General features: G+C 38.5%; 1 protein-coding gene and 1 long non-coding RNA gene across 2 annotated transcripts; both read left to right on the forward strand.

Annotated features, from left to right (window-relative positions):
• The first annotated feature begins 1,435 nt into the window (after nucleotides 1–1,435).
• Nucleotides 1,436–2,405, forward strand: LOC114920513 (uncharacterized). Its single transcript, XR_003808833.2, has 2 exons — nucleotides 1,436–2,135; nucleotides 2,230–2,405. It is a non-coding gene; the product is annotated as an uncharacterized lncRNA (long non-coding RNA).
• Nucleotides 2,406–3,930: 1,525 nt separating this feature from the next.
• On the forward strand, nucleotides 3,931–18,545 carry sp2 (sp2 transcription factor). The gene is made up of 8 exons (XM_020639617.3): nucleotides 3,931–4,033; nucleotides 7,274–7,350; nucleotides 8,554–9,309; nucleotides 9,945–10,163; nucleotides 11,076–11,376; nucleotides 12,117–12,294; nucleotides 13,940–14,133; nucleotides 14,456–18,545. The coding sequence occupies exons 1-8, from the start codon at nucleotides 4,027–4,029 to the stop codon at nucleotides 14,554–14,556; spliced, it is 1,833 nt and encodes a 610-aa protein (XP_020495273.1). The 5' UTR covers nucleotides 3,931–4,026; the 3' UTR covers nucleotides 14,557–18,545.
• The last annotated feature ends 655 nt before the right edge of the window (nucleotides 18,546–19,200 follow it).

Here is a 19,200-nt window from a genome sequence, read left to right on the forward strand (position 1 = left end):
CTATTTTAAATTCATTTTTTTCTTTTCCCAGCCAAGATTAGTTTTCTAAAGCTAGCTTCATTCAAGTACACTATGGCAGCACCCTTCTACAATCATGCCTCACACATCAAAGTAATATAATAATATATAAATTAAAGGGAGATGTTTCCTCCAGAATGAGTACTTTTTACTTTTCAGTTAACTTAACACCTTAAATAATTCTGTGCTTTTACTGCAGCAACATTTCATAGGCAGAACTTTCCCTTGTACTGGAATATACTGTATATTTCAAGACTCCTGGGAGGAACTCTCTGGTTGTGTTGATTATGGCGCCCCCTGTAGACGAAGCATGACAATTCATCTCTTTTCTAAACATTTCCTGTACATGTGTGAGGTATGATTTCTGATTAAAAAAATCTCACCCTTCTTTATTTCAAATGTATAACATGCAATTTTAAATGAGTAATTATATGGAAATATAAAAAAGGCTGTCTCTGCAGCGTGTTTGTCTAAAAACTACCCTGTGGCAGAGATAACATAGAACAACTACATAATCAATCTTCTCCCTGGTAGTCTCGTTTGCTTTTGAAGCTCATAAAGAGGAATCAATATGAATCTCAGTTTGTTTCACTACCAGCTAACTCCTTACTGGAGCTTTAATTTCTATCTTTAACAAAAGCATGGCAACTAACTCAAAAAGTTGGGAAATGTTTTTCTTCCACTATAAGATTAATTACATTACGGATTTATTGCATCCCATTACTGCATTTAAAACATTTACAAAATGTATGCAATTTAAAATGTGAAGCTGAAACAATCATATTTTTATTGCATGACTTAGATTACTTAGCAATTCTAGTAATTGCAGCCAATATTTTGTCAACTTGATGAATTAACTGACAAATAATTTACGCTCTAGCATGTTAAAAGGTAACTTTCCATGCATAAGCAGTTGAATGCAGCTCTGTTTGTCCCTGTATGTTAAGGCTTTTAGTGCAATTAAGTGAGTTAAACACTATAAAGATGCTAATCAGTTCCTGTTGCAAGTTTAGAGGCATTAAAAGTGTTACATTTCGAACGTCAAATATTCACTTTGGAAAGTTTGAGGCTGAAAAATCCACAGTAAAAGCTTTGGCTAGCTCACGGAGCATGTTAAGTGACAGCAAAGTGAGATATCCAAGTTAAATTATACAGCTCTTTTTCTCTGAGGCTCTCCACAGAGGCACCTGGGGGGAAGGTGATAGACAGCATAGCTGCATCCTCTGCTGCTAACTACAGCACACTCGAGGTGAAGAGGGAGAGGGTGCTTCAGCTAAAAGCAGGACTCTGGTTTCCTAAGCATTTCAAAAAACCCTTGCAGTGACGCAGGGAGAGAATGCACCAGGGAGAAACCGAGACAACTGCATGTGAATAAGGTCAAGTGCAGTCTTTGGAAAAGCTTACATGAAAAGGGGCTGCAATGCATTGTGGATGTGAAAAGAGTCACAGGGAGGGATCCAATGAGAAAAAGGGACAGTCTACATGCTGGATAAAAGAGCTGGGGGGTAAGTCAGAGAACGTTGACAACATATGCAACATACAGTCACGACTGGAACATTTTCTGCAGGGTCAAAGGTCTGCATGGATCATGTTGGCCTTTTTCCCCTTTAGGTTTTAATGGTCAACAGCACACAAAAATACTCTGTGTCTAGGTTAAAAGTCTTAGTTTAAATAATCTATACTTAAAATACAGCAACACAAAACCCTTTTAATTTGACCTAAATATGTAAACTCCATTCTCCGATTATGCTGTGACCAGATTTAAGAAACATATAGTCTAATAAACGAGTGGATATGTTGAAAAATGTTTGTTAAAATGTCTTTGAAACAAATAACATGTTAATCAATCAACTCAACCTTAAACCTTGTTTTGTTGTTATGACCAAAATATTTCAAAAACCTGTTGTTGTTACGGCTCTGGCTGTGATCCTGTTTCTGTGTATCCTTTGTGTCCCCTCCCCCTCTGTCTGTCTGTCTGTGTGTGTGTCTCTGGAGGGTGTGGCTGCGATCAACACTGGGTGACTACTCACACCTGCAGCTCATCTGCTCATCTGCCTCAAGTTAAAAGCCCTGGGCTCAACTCGACTCATTGCCAGATTATTGAGTCTACTGAAGTGGTAGATACTATCGGCTGCTCTTAACATTTGTTAGAGTTTTGTTCCTAGCGTTTTACTAGTGGATCCTAACTGATTTTTCTCTCCTGTTGTCCAGATTCTCTCCGGTGTCATCTCCTCCAGTCTGCTCTCCTCACAGACAACTCAACCACTCACCCGCCTGCCTACAGAACCAGCTACTCCATAGTCTCCTCCACGCCGTCATTACCAGCCAGCCAGTCAGCCATCCACCTTTCCCAAACCCTGCAATAAAACCTCAAACCCTTCAACTTCGCTGCTGTGTCTGCTTTTGGGTCTGGATACAAATTGTAACAGTTGTTATTGAAAATCAGATGAATTTGCAGTGGTAATAAGGTATTTTCTACTGTTTTTGAAAGTGTTTTCTAGGGGAAATTTCACACTTATTTATACTCTATTTGTACTGAATGATATGTATTTAACATCTTATGGTAGCAGTTCACAATTTAGCATTTAATAAACCAAATGTAAAATGGAAGGACTAAGATTAAACGATAAATGATTGTGAATTCAGATTCCTGGGGGTTTCAGCTAGGAAAATGTCCAGACCACAGGGGGTTCAATTTAATGTTATGCAATAAGATCTAAAAAGCAACGATTGTCCATTAAAAATGGATATAAAATGTGTCTTCTCTCATCTCACATTAAGCATCTCATGACCCCTCAGATTTATCCTATATTCCTTTACAGGGACCCGGCTGCAGGGTTGGGAACAATTTGACTACAAATACCAAAAGCTGTTATTGTCAGGTTATCTCAACCCAGCTATAGAATTAGCTAATGCATTGAAGTAAGGTGTAGGTGCCTGTCATTAAATTCTTGGGTCCTTTCATTATGGAACTAATTTTGTCTACTTGCACTGTTGTTAATTTACTGCTCTGTGTGCCTTTGAATTGCCCCCCAGGGACAAATAAAGTTTTTTGAATTGAATTGAACTAGCACTTTTACGTTTGCTGAAAAATGTGTGATTACTTTGTTTGATTGATACAGTTACTTTTGAATATTTTTCCACCATGTTAGACAAACAAACAAAGTTAAAATATGTATAAAGAGTTCCTGCTTTAAACATTGCCTTTTTTTTTTATCTAAGCAGACAACAGCATGCAAGTTATAGGACTACATATTTAAGATAAGATAAGATAATCCTTTATTTATCCAACAACAGGGAAATTTACATTGTTACAGCAGCAAAGAGCAAAGATTGCAAACAAAAAGTGAACACAGTACAATTTAAATAAAAAAAAGGAAATGTACAAAAAAATAGATACTAAAAAATAGATTTAAAAAAAATAAGAAATTAAAAAAATATATATATTTTTTTCAGCCAGGTGTCAATGTATGAAAATTAACTACAAGTCATCACAAGGCAAATAATGAATATTGCAGCAAACATTATAATCCGTTTAGAGTGTCCTAATTCTGTGTGTTTTCTCCCACATAACGGTCTGGTCCTTATAATAAAACATGGCACAGTTTAAAGAGGTCACACTGCAGTGACTCAAAGCTCATTGATCAACTCGGCTGTCATTCTGGTCCAAACAGAACTGCCCCTCTATGTTCACATTGGTCGTTGGGGACGTCACTGAAACCTTATTCCTGCCGTAATAGGGCACTAGCTTGTTAGAGGTGTATCCTTGGAAACGCCCCCGTCCGTCATATTCTCGACATCCGATTGGCCAAAACGTCATCCATCGACTAACGTACAGAATTGTAGCATCAGGATGGGCTCAGTTGAATTTCAATCACATAGACAGCCGAAGCTGATTGGTCAGCACTGCCGTCACTCAACGTTCCATTGTCCGTGGATTGGTGCAGCAGCGCGGGCGGATTCCTCCCTGGGCTCGGTCTTCAAGGGTCGCGGAGAGCGAATGTCGTCATGAGCGGTGGGTAGGAATTAAAACATTGGTGTTTATATTACATTCTACTTCGTAAAACGTATATTTGCATTGAACAGAAAAGCACTTGACTTTCAGCCGTACAAATACGTGCGTGTTAGCGGAGCTCGGGCAGTTATGTTAACCAAAATAAGCAAAGCACTTCCGGAAAAGGTTCTGCCTTTTTCTGTATCAAAGAGAGTTTGACTTGCTAGCTAAGCGTCTGCTAGCTAAATATGCCACTGTACGCGTTGTAGTTGGTCTTATTACTTTTTGTTAACCCGGTTCACCCAACTACCTTTATCTACAATAACCTACAGAGTTTATTTTAGATTTCGCAAGTAACGGACCCATTTTGCTTAGTAAAAACTAAGCTACACACGTAGCAAATCAGCTTAGACTAGCTGCTAGCTGCACAGCTCTGTTTAGTCTGTATTGATAGCTAGCTAGGTTAGCTGACTGTCCAAACCAGACCCATAGTATGTGTTGATGGCGGCGCTATTTTGAGGCCGCACTGTTTTTTTTTCTTTCTTTTTTTCCCTCTTCTGTGTGTGTACCTCGCATATCTGGAGTTGGTGGACAAATAGCTGAGGCAGTGTGATTGTTTAAAGTTTCTACAGCAGCTCTGTAATCAGTCCCATCATCCACCGCATAATATACAAAACACACATCTCAGCCAAGAGTGATCATCACCCCTGTGTCAAAGTTTCTGTGTTCACACAGTGTGAAGTTTAGTCACCATGATCCACAGCTGGATTTACAACACTTTCACTTACTGAGACAGGAAGCTCAAACAGTGAATACAGACCCTGTAGTTTATGTTAAAGTAAAGTTCAGCACTGGCAGCACAACGAAACTTTGTTAACAGCAATCTTAAACAGCAGCGTTTACAAAAACAACAACAAAAATATATTTGTGGTGATATGAGAGAGAAGTATGCAAAAAGTGGCCACAGCAATTGCAGTTCAGTGAATGAATGATAATAATAATAAATAAATAGACAGTTGTGGTGACTGAAAGAATATATACAGTTGTTATTGTGCAGTGACTGATTAATTAAACAAATATAATTATAGAGATATAGTGCAAATAAGTGACGTTATAGTGCAGTGAAAGTATATACAGTTATTATTGTGCAGTGACTGAATGAGTAAATAAATAAATAGACAGTTAAAGTGCAGTGACTGAGTAAATAAATAGACAATTATAAAGCAGTGAATTACGAAGTTATTGCACAAGTAATATTGAACAGAGTTGTATGAATTCATCTGTATGTTGTAATCAAAACAAGATACTTATATTGTTTTTTTTTTTAATAATTCAGTTTTGGTTTCAATGAAGCCTCAGGTTGTGCTGTCATGCATTACCATTACCTGCAGTCACGAGCTGAGCATATGTTTACAGAAGATAAAAACATGGCAATCTATGAGGTATCACATGACACATTGCATCAAATGATTGTTTTTTTCCCTAGCTGTGCATATTTAATAATCCAAACAAAGATGGTAGTTTGAATCTGCCTTGAACAGTTGTAGAAATTCAACCAAAATGTGCATCTGTTATCAATAATGTTCTGCTCTATTTTTATATTTTTATACTGGTATTTTTTTTAATTCTAGATGGTCCTCTCCTTTTAAATACAACAACAAATACTAAGAGTTTTGACTCAATGTAATAGTTATACTACAGCAGAGTGGATATTTTAATAGCCAGTCCTTTTCCTGCAACCTGTTTACATTTCAGAAGTGCTGTTGGTACAAATTAACCTTGCTTTATGCCTGTCATGAGGTTCAGTCGACTGCGGGACTCTGCTAATTTAGATCATCAATGGTTACAGACTTTCAACTTCAAGCTATGACTATTCCATACAACTTCAAATACATACGTTTCAGGTTGCCAACAGCAAACAGACTTGCATTCTTTCAATGTTTCCTGCACTAGGAATTTATTTTGGGTATATATTTTTTAAACGTGTAATGGTGGTTTTTACACAAGCTAGAGTTCTGTGAAATAGGTCACTAAACCTTGAGAGTAGCACCTTACTTGGCAATTTTGTTTGACAATAATAGCCTCAACATATTGCAGAATGCAGAATCCCTCAAATACAGAATCAAACACTTGTGGAAATAGATACAGTATAGCAACCCAAGATGATCACTCAACTGGAAAGTATGCATGTATGTGCATCACCACTTGACACTCTGGAGGGTGATAATGCTTGTAGTAATCCATACAGCACATTCTGCTGGGGACAGCCAGAAAGATAACTGCTAGTGTACTACAAAACTTAAACTGGTGAATACATCTAGTAATATTGGCACATATCTGCGATTTAAAGTTAGCCGATACAGATAGTCACTGGACATGCTAATATCACCTGATATTAATCTGATATCTAATCACAGATTTACTGTGCTCTTAACCTATTGGGCAGCTTTCATCAAGTGTACTTATGCTGACGGTCTTAACAGAAACATTGAGCTCAATATATTTTGTCTTTCCCTCATACAATGTTGCTGTGTGCATTCAAAAAGTGCATTTCTTACCTATAGAGCATCTTAATCTTTTCAATTTGTTTCAATATTTTTGTGATTATAGTTGTAACGGTCAAAAGATATCTTAAAATGTTTGTTCTGTCTAGTGGTACATTGGATCAAAGTTGATCGAAAAACTTGTTATCTGAAGAAAGACCTCTGTTACTTATTTGTAAAGTTGATGTCCATCTACAGAGCTAATAAATACTGTTACTGAAATTATTTGAAACACTGCTTTTTATTTTAAATACTGAATTAAAAATACTGAATACTGAATGCTGTAGAGATGTCCTGGCCTACAAATGTAAGAAAACAAAAAGTCAAACAAATGCAATATTCATGAGGACAACAACGATCAGCCTCGGTCGCATATGACCTGAAATTGTACCCTTCAACAACCAATATTCACCTTATAATTAGCAAACTTGTTAGCAGGCAGTTAGAAATAAAATAAGATAACTTCATGTTTTTTTTTTTTACATTTGAATATTTATAATTATGGGGACGTCATTTTTTATAAATCCTGGCAAATCTAAATGAAAAAAAGTGCATGAAAAGAGCATGAATTCTTCTTTTAAATTCCAGCAGAATTTGTCTTTTTCACATCCGACGCTATTTTTACAGGAGTTGCCTGTGATGCCCTCAAACAGCCTAAACACTGAAAATAGATCTCACAGGCAGCCTGAATGTGACTTTGCTGTGTCTGTGTTTTCAGAACAACAGGACAGTATGGCCACCACTGTTGCTGTCAGTCCCAGTGAATACCTTCAGCCCTCCACTGCTTCCACACAAGTGAGTAACAGCCAGATGTCGTGCTCCTGTTTTTGCACTGTTTCTTTTGACGTCATCATCTCTGTTGACCCACACTGCTTTCATGTCACTGCACAGTGTAGACTCAATTTGGATGGCACTGAGTGAGTGAAGTGGAAGCTTTGAATGAATTAACTTGTATTAGTGAAAACATTTTATGCAGGAATTTCACATTGTAAAGTTAAGCAGCATGATCACAAATTTACTCAGTTAAACATTTTATTACAATAACTGAGATAGAATATTTGAGCATCTAAGTGCAGTTTTCCCATACAGTCATGGGTCCATTCACTGGGGTTGGGCATGATTCCCTTTTGAGCCAGTATTTGTACAGAGTTGGGTACTGGTAACCAATGGTACCCTTTCTAATACTTTCTCTGTTATAACAGAAATGTAATTTCTATTGTAAATATAAAACCCAAACGTCTCAGTTTCAACATTGTTATTTATCTAGAATAAATAATGATACCCTCTTCTGAAAATCATCATTATTTTTAAACAAAACAAAGTTTATGCTTTTCAGAATATTTTAATAAACGTAGATTTACAAATAATGACTTATAATAGGGCCGTTAGCAGCATTAACAAGTTAAAATAATAAAAAAATGTATGCATATTTTTTTTTGCTGCGATTAACGGCGTGTATTTTTGTTCCTTTAGGCACACAGTGTTTAAGCCTCTGCAGTGTCTCCCTGTAGTCACAGTGATGGAAAAGAACGACATTTTTGAATGTCTCATTTCACTTTAAAAAAAACTCAGCTAGCGCATTTAACTTTTTTACCATTTCATTTAACTGGTTTAATTAAGTTTTTGAACTGTAAACAGTTCTTTTTTCCATGGTTAAATGAATGTTGCAACCCTTCTAAACTACCACTTACTTTACTTCAAAGTAAAATCAGGGTTGAGTTCACACAGCAAGCAAAGTACTCTCAGTTTAAAACAGTACAAAGTCAAATTAAGAGCCTAACAATTCTTAATTGCGATAAATTAGTTGATGCCGGCAGCCCGGTTTCAGGTACTGAAATTGTGCAGATAGATTCAACATAAATCAGTCCTCAGTAGTAATGAACGTCTTTTGTTCCTCTGTCTTATCTCCCTCTTGGTGCTGGACTTTGTCTGCTCAACTTGGTTCGAATGCAGATGGTTCTTTGTAACTAAGTTTGGTTTGACTGTGCCCCCCTACAGGACACCCAGCCCTCTCCTCTGGCCCTCCTGGCTGCCACCTGTAGTAAAATAGGCCCTCCTGCTGCTCAGGCTCCTGTCACTTCTCCTCCACCGCAGCCACAGCCTCGCAGGCTCCTCCCCATAAAGCCAGCTCCAATCGCCCCTGCTCCACCCAAAAACCTGGGGTTCCTGTCAGCGAAGGGCAATGTGATCCAGTTACCTGCCGGCCTGGGCTCCCAGGCCTCTGGTAGTCCCATCGTACTCACTATCCAGCAGAGCCCGGCCCGCAACAACACCACCTCCTCCGCTAACATCCAGTACCAGATGGTGCCACAGATCCAGGGTGCCCAGACTATCCAGGTGATGCAACAGGGAGGACAAATCCAGCTCATACCGGGCACCAACCAGGCCATCATCACAACCCCAATGACTGTTCAAGCTCCCAATGCTGCCACCGCTCCCGTCACCCCACAGAAGACTGTAGCCATCAAGCCCTCCCCCAAGCTGCGCAAGCCAAACAACTCTACGACAAACATGGTTCAGCTGCCGAGCGGGCTCACGCTGCCACTTAATGTAGCGACAGGTGAGATGGGAGGGACTCAAATCATCACAGAGACAGCAGCTGCTCTACCGATTCCAGGAAAAGGGCGAAGAGGGAGAAAGAAGAAAGTGATTCTAGCTGCTCAGCCTCCTCCTCTCCCCCCTGCACAGGCTGCCTCCCCTCCCCCCGAGCAGATGGAGACCATCCTGATAGAAGCTGGAGACAACATCATACAGGTAAGTCTTAATGATACAAAAGAATTAAAAGAGACACAAAGCTCAGTTTTCTATCTCATACTGGCCTATACATCACCACAAGCACCAAGTGCTGCTTTGAACCTTCTTTACATTTTTGTTGTGGTGACTCCTGACTGATTTTATAGCAGATACAGTAATTCACTGAACTATGGTTATTTTAATACAGTAGTCATTCTTGACCATAGGAAAGTATTCAGTATCTGTCAGGAGATTTTTCAAATCCTAGGTGCATTTGTCGAATAGTGACATTACCATCAATGCTAAATAATTTAAGAAGAAGAATTTCAAAGCTTAAAAGCTGTATTATTTCCTAAGGAAATCCCCTAGAGATAAAAAGAATGGTGACTGGATAAACAGCAAGATGCAGTTACCTGGGCCTGAGCTGATTACAGCATTTGGTTGTTTGAGTGTCTTTTAAAAAGGAAACTTACTGATCTACCTAAAACAAGTTAATATGAATTAATTCTGTAGATATGATGAGAAAATAGTTTCCAAAACCAAACTTTAAATTTCTACCCTCTCTGTACGATGCTACCACTGAAGATGTAAGCATTAGGGTTAAAGCCCCATACCTGAACATCACAGGGTAATCTCCCCTGTCTCTCTATCTACAGGCAGGTAACAACCTCCTGATTGTGCAGAGTCCTGGACAGCCAGCTATGGTGCAGCAGGTCCAGTTGGTCCAGTCCAAACCAGAGTCTCAGGTGGTCCAGATACCCCAGCAGGCCTTGAAGGTGGTGCAAGCTGCGTCTGCCACCTTGCCACAGGTCCCACAGAGACAGTCAGTCCCCACAAGCCTGCAGGTCACTCCAACAGAACCATCACCGACACAGGTATCTATTCAAACAAAAAGTGTGTAAATTAGCAGTTTTATAAACTTCACATTTGATGCACTGAGTGCCATTTAGATCTTTAACCTTAATGACTTAAGATATTTCTTGATATTTCCCTAGCCTGACCAGTAGGCTGACAATTTTGGTTTGTGTGTAATCTCTCAATAATTACATTAATGTGTTGCCAAAAAATGGGTACAAACATTTATATTTCCTCTCAGATATGTTGCTTTCATTTACCCATAAAACAAGGATGGTGAATATGTTTAACATACTACCAGCTCAGCATCAGCACTTTAGGGTTGCATTGTAACTGTTTATGTTCATCTGTTTTATATAAGTTAATTCACGTTAATATTCATCACTCTGATGTGTTTGGTCTCAGGAAGATGACATTATTTAAACATTTTTAAATAATGTTTCTGTGATAGAAAAGCTCTGAAGTACCTCAAGAAGCATGACAGAACACATTGTAGACTATTACACATTAATGACAATTAAATGGTAAAAACAGAGTATAACCATAAGAGCTTGTATGTTACAGTCAGAGTTTCTGAAGTTACTTTAACTGTATGGGAAGTGTAATTAAAAATAGCATATATTTCCATACTTTAACTTCAAATATAGTCATTTTATATTACAAATGTTTCCTTGAGTATAAACATATAAGTAATCCCCTTATTGTGATGAAATCTCCAGTTATATATTTTACATTTAGACATCTTTCATGTCATACGTTTAGTTTTTGCACCAAACAATAAAGAGTAGTATCGATAAGTATCGGTATCGATCAACAGTACTGGTGTCGGTAAAATCTTAACGATGCCCACCCTAATTACATGTGTGTGCATAACAGTGAAGTTAGACCTGAAGGGGATGCAGGGTAATCATTTTTTCATTTTCTTCCTTCAGTTCCTCTTCAAAACAGCGTCGGGTGAGTGGCAGTCTGTTCAGCTCCAGGACTCCATCTCCACAACAACGTCACCCACCACTCCGGTCACTCCCACCAACACCACCATCTCTCCACCAACTACCGCCAAGAGGACACTGGCAGGGGGACGGAAGGAACGGACTTTGGCAAAAATTGCACCAGCGGGGGGGATGATATCGCTCAATGCATCCCCGCTATCCTCAGCAGCTCAGGCGGTGCAGACGATTAGCATCAACGGGGTCCAAGTTCAGGGGGTTCCTGTAACCATCACAAACGCAGGGGGTGAGTGTGATGGCAGAAAAAAACAACAACATTTTAACTTCTATGCTTACTTTCAAAGCAACTATCCTGCAAAAACTGAAACACTATGTTAAGCTATGCTATGCTATTTTCTACTTAATACTTACAGATGTTACTGAGACCTTTTTCTGCCATTTGAAAATATTTCTCATCTCTTTACCCTCTGCTCTTTTATTCTTTTTAATCTTTTTTATTCTGTAAAGTGAAAAGGCAGTGACATGAAAGGCAATAGAAAATAATTAAAAGTGACCAAGTGAAACAACTGACGGTGGAATCAAAACGGTTTGCAGCGGTGAATGAATTAAAAATCTGTTTGTACAGAAACATGGGGGGGTGGGGGGTTGAGAAATAACTACAAATATGCTTCAGTATAGATGATTGGTAAAAACACAACTGTTTCAATGTTAAAATGCTGAATTAATACATCTATAATTAATAGCTATTCAATTTGTTGAAAATGTGCTAAAGAAGAACATCAGGAATATAACCAGATTTAGCTTGAGTTTGTAATTTATAATTGTGAAAAAAAATCCCAGAAATTCAGTAAAAACTAAGTTGCCATTTTGTTAACTTAGTTAATGTATTCATTTATCTTTAATTTGAGAGTCTGCCCACTTTGACTGGCAGTTGGCAGATAGTTTAAGATAGATTTTAGAGGAACTGTGCTGCTCTGACTGGAGCCCTGCTATGTCTTTAAGACTGAGTTTCTCTGTATTTGTCAGGCCAGCAGCACCTCACTGTGCAGACAATGCAGGGCGGAGGACTCCAGCTGGCAACAACGCAGGGCCAGCAGGCCATCCAGGTAGACCAGACCCTCACCTTGGAGCTGCCTAGCCAGCCAGGAGAGAAAAAACGGCGGATGGCTTGCACCTGTCCCAACTGTAAAGATGCAGACAAGAGGTAATTGTGTCAAACAAATACATGCATGTGTTACATTTACTCACGGTGGGTATACAGTAAGCGTGCTCATCCAGTCTACATGTTTTCTAGGCCTGGAGAATACCTATGATCGTGTCCCTCGGGGGTCATGGTAGGGGTTACGGTAGGGGTTACTGCTGGCGTATGGGGTCCTGGGGCCATTGCTGCGAGCCATTGTGTCCCTGTATGACCAAAGTGAAAGCTGTGTCCGCATTCTCGGCACAGAGGCGGACACGTTCCCTGTGCGTTTTTGCCTCCACCAGGGCTGTCTCTTGTCTCTGATTGTGTTTGGGATTTTCATGGACAATATGTCAAGGCTTAGCCGAGGGGAGGAGGGTTTCCAGTTTGGGGACCTCAGAGTTTCATCTCTGCTCTTTGCAGATGATGTTGTTGGCTTCTTCAGACTGGGACCTCCAGCAGACATTGGGGCGGTTTGCAACTAAGGGTGCAGCTTTCGGGATGCCGGTCACCACCTCCAAGTCCGAGGCCATGGTTCTCTGCCGAAAAATGGTGGACTGCTTTCTTCAGGTGGGGAGTGAGTCCCTGCCTCAAGTGAAGGAGTTCAAGTTTCTCGAGACCTTGTTCACGAGTGAGGGTAAAATGGATTGCTACTGTGGAGCGGACGCTGTGTCGGACCGTTGTGGTGAAGACAGAGCTGAGCCAGAAGGCAAAGCACTCGATTTACCAGTCGATCCAAGTTCAAACCATCACCTCTGGTCATGAGCTGTGGGAAGTGACCGAAAGAACGAGATTGCGGATACAAGCGGCCAAAATTAATTTCCTCCGGAAGAAGGCTGGGCTCAGCCTTAGAGATAGGGTGAGGAGCTCGGAGTGGAGTTGTGCTCCTTCGAATCAAAAGGAACCAGCTAAGGGGGTTTGGGCATCTGATAAGGATGCCTCATGGTCGATCCCTCAGGAGGTCTTCTGGGCACGTCCAACTGAGAGGAGACCCAGAGGTTGCTGGATGGATTATATATCCCTTCTGGCCTGGGAACGCCTTGGGGTCCCTTAAGACGAGCCTGAAAACGTTGCTCGTGAGAGGGACGTCGGGGGCGACTTGCTTCGCCTGCTGCCACCTCGACCCGGCCCCGGATAAGTGGAAGATAATGGATGGATGGATGGGTTTTACTTTTGGTACTAAAAGAATTTAATTTAAGTGTACTTACCACTTACAATTATGTTATCATATTCATTTTTATAAGGCCCATTCCACCCCAAGTACTGTTGGGCCTGTAATTTGTCATTCATTTGTTTTATTCTGCCAGTTCTCCCTGCATTTGTCACTGCAGTTGTGTTGATCAAGTTTGTAAATATAATGATCTGCAAACAGCCGACTTGTTCATGGTTGTGATAGGTTATACAAAGCTAACACCGCCCTTTTATTGTGAATGTGCTCATAGAAACCTTGGGTTGTTGCTATGATAACATTGATTCTGTAAAAGTAATTATCAAGATAATGTCACAAGAATCACAGACAAAACAGGAGTAACTCATGAAAAATTTGTAATTATAAATGATGTGTTGAGGTTGATTATTTTAAGGCAGCATTTTAACTGACCTGAATGGGACTGGTTTTATTTATGAAGTTATCTCACTGAATTCATTTGTGTTTGTGTACTCTCTGCAGGCCAGGAGAGATTGGGAAGAGGAAGCACATCTGCCACGTTCCTGGCTGTGAGAAAACGTTTAGGAAAACATCGCTGCTCAGAGCTCATGTCCGGCTACACACCGGTGAAAGACCCTTCGTCTGCAACTGGGTTTTCTGTGGGAAACGTTTCACACGCAGTGACGAGCTGCAGCGGCATGCCAGGACACACACAGGTATGTATATAAACACAAAAAGATATATTGTTTAAAAACAGTGGCATTAGTGCACAGCTCTTCACCACCAGAGATCACTGACAGGTTTATGTTTGGCTGTGTATAATTATAGTTTTCTTCTTTTAAATGTTTCTCTTTGGTTTGCAAAGCACAAGGGATTTTGTTTAGTAAAAAAAAAACCTTAAAACTTAAAAATGAGTTTTTACTTTTTTTGCCAGAAAAATAACTTTTTTGTTGTACCAGTCTTCTTTGAAAGAGTCCACCTCTTTTGTATAATACTTTAATCACATTAACTACTCACTTCTTTTTGTTTGCCCAACAGGAGACAAGCGCTTTGAATGCAGCCAGTGTCAAAAACGCTTCATGAGGAGTGACCACCTGACGAAGCATTACAAGACTCACATAAACACAAAAAACCTGTGAGCTGCCTGTTTATGGAGTGTATACTCAGACAAACTCTCTAAAACTGAAGACTGAATAAGAGGAAGTATAGACAGAGGAGATGATAACAAGGGAGTGTCTGTGATCCCATTATGGGAAATAACTCTCAAAAAAAGTCCCTTATATTCCCTCTCACTCCACTAGGACACTGTGTAGCGTCGTGTACAAAAATATCCTCTCTGGTGGACTTAAAAATCCTTCAGTAAATTAATAAATAATAGTTTATCCTGTTGTTTATTACCCTCTGGTATGAGCGGTAACCAGAATCAGCTCCAACTGAACCAGTCAGATGACAAGATGACCAGGCTTCTGACTGGAGGCTCAGCTCTGCTTGCTTATTTATTCTCTGAAGGAACAGTGACACATTTATCCAACTATCAACAACGGGACCGCAGGACTCCAGTCAGTCAAAAGTATTATTTTTTTGTTTGTTTCTTTCCCCAAATGCTGCTTGGTTTTTTATTTGTTTGTTGTGAACATTGGGAGCTCTAACAAATTGGCTCACCAAAAAAAAGAGAAAAATTATCGCCAAGTTTTGTATTTAAACTTCTATTTAAAAGAAATCTGTTTTAAGAAATCACTGCTAGCTCAAAGTTTGACTTCCCCCAAGAATTTGTTTACATTACATAAAAACACACCATACAATACTTTCAAAAATCCTTTAGAGGTTTACACCAGCTATTTTTAAAGTGCGTATATGCATACTATTATACTAAATATAATGAATAAACTAATACGTATTTTGAATACAGTTGTTACACATTGATTTATGTAGTAGGCATGTAGAAAATCTTTACCAAAACAAAGGAAACAGACTTAATGAGAATCACAGTTAATAGCAGCAGGCTATAAGTCTTGCAGCAGAGAGACAGAGAATGTAAAAAATTATATTGTCATTTTATCCCTTGCTCGATTACTCTAAGGGTACTGATAAAGCTGGTCTGAGCTCCTCCAGCGGATCGACCCAAGATTTGAAATGCAGCCACTTGGCAGCCAAGACCTCAAATCAAAACAGCAGCACTTCAGGCTGGGCTCGGGCATGAAAGAGGTTTAATGTTCAGTTCAGAAACTGAAAACCCTGTGCCTTAGAAGTTGTCATTTAAATTTTAAATCAACTTCTACTCAAGTGGCTGAAATGTGATAGGTACAATTAAATCTTTGAGAACACACTGATTCCAGCCTGGAAGTTAACACCACCAAGCTAAATGCAAAAAGATGAAAGAATGTACACATTTCAATTGGAGTTTTCTTTGAAATAGGACTTCCTTTAATGGAGAGAAGAAAAACATTTGATAGACACCAAATCAAGGGTACAATTTTTAAACCTTACTCGGGTTAAAGTTAAGGTCTTAAGTTGGTTAATTGCAGTTAAGAGCACAGACTGCACTAATAAGACTTTTTTTTTCAATATTAAGAACCTTCTGTAAGGCCATTACTGAGGATTTCAAAGAAGCCTAAATCGACCATTTAATGGTTTATAAAATACTTAAGCAGAAATGTTAAATTGAAAATAAAGAGGATCCAGGACTGATCCCTGTGGAACACCAGACCCTAACCCATTTTGTAATTGAGATAGTATTTTTGTGATGATCAGTAATCAGAAGCATACATTGCAAGCATGTAATTTTAAAATTATAGCGGACCCAGGACTGAACTTTAAAAACCCAACTTTCGACTCCATCAAATTCTCTTCTCTAGTTTTCTGTGAAGCAGATTTTTATGGTCAAGCCGTTACAGGGTGTCACCTCTAAATACAAAGTTGCATCTCAGTTGAAAGATGTTTTGTAATACCTTATTCAATTTCTTCAAAAATGTTATAAGCTCTAAGGAAACACTCTTTTTGTAACTTTCAATACTTTAAAATAATAATTAAAAAGGTAAAATATGGATTTTACAAACATTTCTGTTATCAATGATGGCAGATTCTTAAAGTTAGGACCCTGTGAAAATAAAACCGCATGGGATAGTTTGCTCATAATTTTAATATACACCATAAAAAGACACATTAAATTGTCAAACTGAGAAACAGTTTTTCTCTTAATATACCTGTACACATTAAGAATTTGATTCCTGTCATCTTGCTTAACAATGTACAACAGTGGTTCCCAACCATTTTTCCTTGGAGCCACCCCCTTGTATCCCAGAAAATCTTAGTCCCCCCAGGACCCACATGATGAAAAGTGATACATTCATTAGATTCTTTACCTTAATAATTGTCTTTTTTCTAATATAAGCTTGACATTATTTTAACATCCCAACAGAATGTGTGTTCATAAATACCTGTTCATATCTATCCAGTTGGTGTGTTTTCATGATTTTGGTTAACATGTGCAAATCAAAATTTGACAACCTCAGGGAAGACAAAGCCTTGCGCCCCCAAGTCCAAAACGTTCTAATAGTCTGAAGATTGGGCTCAATATGGTCTATAGGTGCTAAGAGTTTAATCAAGTGAAAAATTAGTGATAATGAACCCAGTCACAACTTTCAACCAGGTTGTTACACACAGTAGCTGGTTATCCATCTTAGTTGCCACAACAGGTACGCTTCTAAGGTCTGTGTATGGTTATGATACTGAGTGGTACTTAATTGTGTCCTCAGCACTATTTGTTGAAACTGTCAAGTACTTAAAGTTGGCATTCGATTTTTGACCAGATTCACTTCACTGTTTAATTGTTCTTTTATCACAATGCTCTAGATTTTGAAGTTTTGTGGTTTTCAGCATTTGTTTCAAGTTAAATTCTTGAATTACTGCGCATGTTTTAATCTAACTTAAAAACTCTCTCTTCAGTTAACCAAAAGTCTTTTTTCTTTTTCAATTTAAAGGTTTGACTTTTTATGATAAGACTATTTTCCAAAAAGATTTTTATACTTTTCAAAATGAGGTGTCAAAAAAGGAATAAATTGGTAACTGTACCAATTAGTACCCAGCCCTACTTACACTTTCTGTACTTAGAAATATGACCCACTTATTTCCTGGGTAACTCTGTCATTCTGCTTTTGCTAAGGGTATGATTTTGATTGAAAATTTGTAGCCTTTGCATTGCTGTACATATGATCAGATTTTCAATGGCCTGCCTGACAATCACATCCCAAAATGAAAAAAAACCCCACATCTTTCTCAGGCCTTTGGTCAGTTTCTTTGTACATTATTATTCCGGCTATGTGATAGCTTTAATTTTGATTTAAAACTTGAAATTTTTAATATACATTCAGGCAAGCATTGGGCCTACTGTACAGTATTCAAGTAACGTAAATATCCTTTGCTTAACAGAATACAATTAGTTGATTATATTGTTTTTCTACAATTTGGATTTCCTGAACTTCTCCAAGTCTTTAAAAAACTGTCTTTGTCTTGGATTTCGTTTCATTTAAAGAAATACACCAACTCATTTACAAATAAGCTTTTTTGGTGCCATCAAACAGCAGGTAGCTAGCAGGTAGCTGTGTTGTGTTTTCACTGGGGAAGTTTTGATACAGTGATAAACACATTTGGCGGATGGTTCCACCTTGCCTAAGGGCTTTTTTTTTTTCTCTTCACAACTGAGAAATTCAACCAATAAGTGCAAGTCCACATTTGATTTGGAAGTACTTTGAAGGTGAAAGTGTTACACAGGGGAGACAAATAATCTTAGGTGGCCAATATTTGGTGTATTATTATTCAAGAATGTGTCTGAGGACATGTAATGCCATTGGGATTGATGGACAGAACCTGCCCATATTTATGTTCGTCATTCATGTTTAAATCTGTAAATACAGCGTGTGTCTGGAAGACACGGTCAATGTAGAATATTTGTGAACAAAAGTTAAGCTGCCTATAGTTGTGGTTGGCGTGGCCAGCCATGAAGGAAATGGATTTTGTACAGTGTGTAAGGAATAAAATATAATGTGACATTGTATAGCTTCATTCCTGCTTTGTGTAAGACTTCTAGATCTTTCTTTCTATTGAATTAAAGATGACTCAGACAGATGCACCAAGTATTAAAGGTTTTTATTTTCTAACTCCTGGCAACATTTGTTTTGTTATTATTTCTTTTAACTTATGTTACATACCAATGAAATGTGCACTGATTCCAGTTTCCAAAATTTGTAATTCTGATCTTGATTGTAATTTAATATAACCAAATTTTCCAATTTCATTTTTTGCTTGGTTTGAGTGAGTTAAATGCGTCACCTTTCCCAAGCCTAGATGTCATTAAAAGGGTTCTGCAACCATTTTTAATGCGCATAGACCAGTGAACCAGCAATTTGTAATATAACTTGTTTAAAGGTGCTTAACATAAAATTTGCTCCTTTTATACAGTCACCACTCAATAAAGAACTCTGTTTTTTTTTACTTTTCCTGCTTTATTTGTTCCTACATGAATCTTATAGTGTATCGTGCACACAAAACACTTACGTGACTAAAGTGAATTAGCAGTTCCATAATTTAGCATATTAAAACTAATATATCAGACTGTGGAGTCCTTGAATTATGTAAGTAATTTCCCCTCAAGTTAAAATTATTATCAAACTATCGATTACAGTAGATATTGAAAGGAATTGCATGTCTGACAAAACAACTAAATGAATAGTGGAAAGCCAAAAAGAACTGAAGTTTTAATCCATGTTTAGAATAGAATAGAATTA

Source organism: Labrus bergylta, chromosome 1 (assembly GCF_963930695.1).
Source record: "Labrus bergylta chromosome 1, fLabBer1.1, whole genome shotgun sequence".
NCBI classification, from domain to species: Eukaryota; Metazoa; Chordata; class Actinopteri; order Labriformes; family Labridae; genus Labrus; species Labrus bergylta.

Coding starts and splice junctions, on each gene's coding strand:
- sp2 (XM_020639617.3), top strand. Junction 9,310..9,944: donor CTGGAGACAACATCATACAG/GTAAGTCTTAAT, acceptor CTCTATCTACAG/GCAGGTAACAACCTCCTGAT. Junction 12,295..13,939: donor TGTAAAGATGCAGACAAGAG/GTAATTGTGTCA, acceptor TACTCTCTGCAG/GCCAGGAGAGATTGGGAAGA.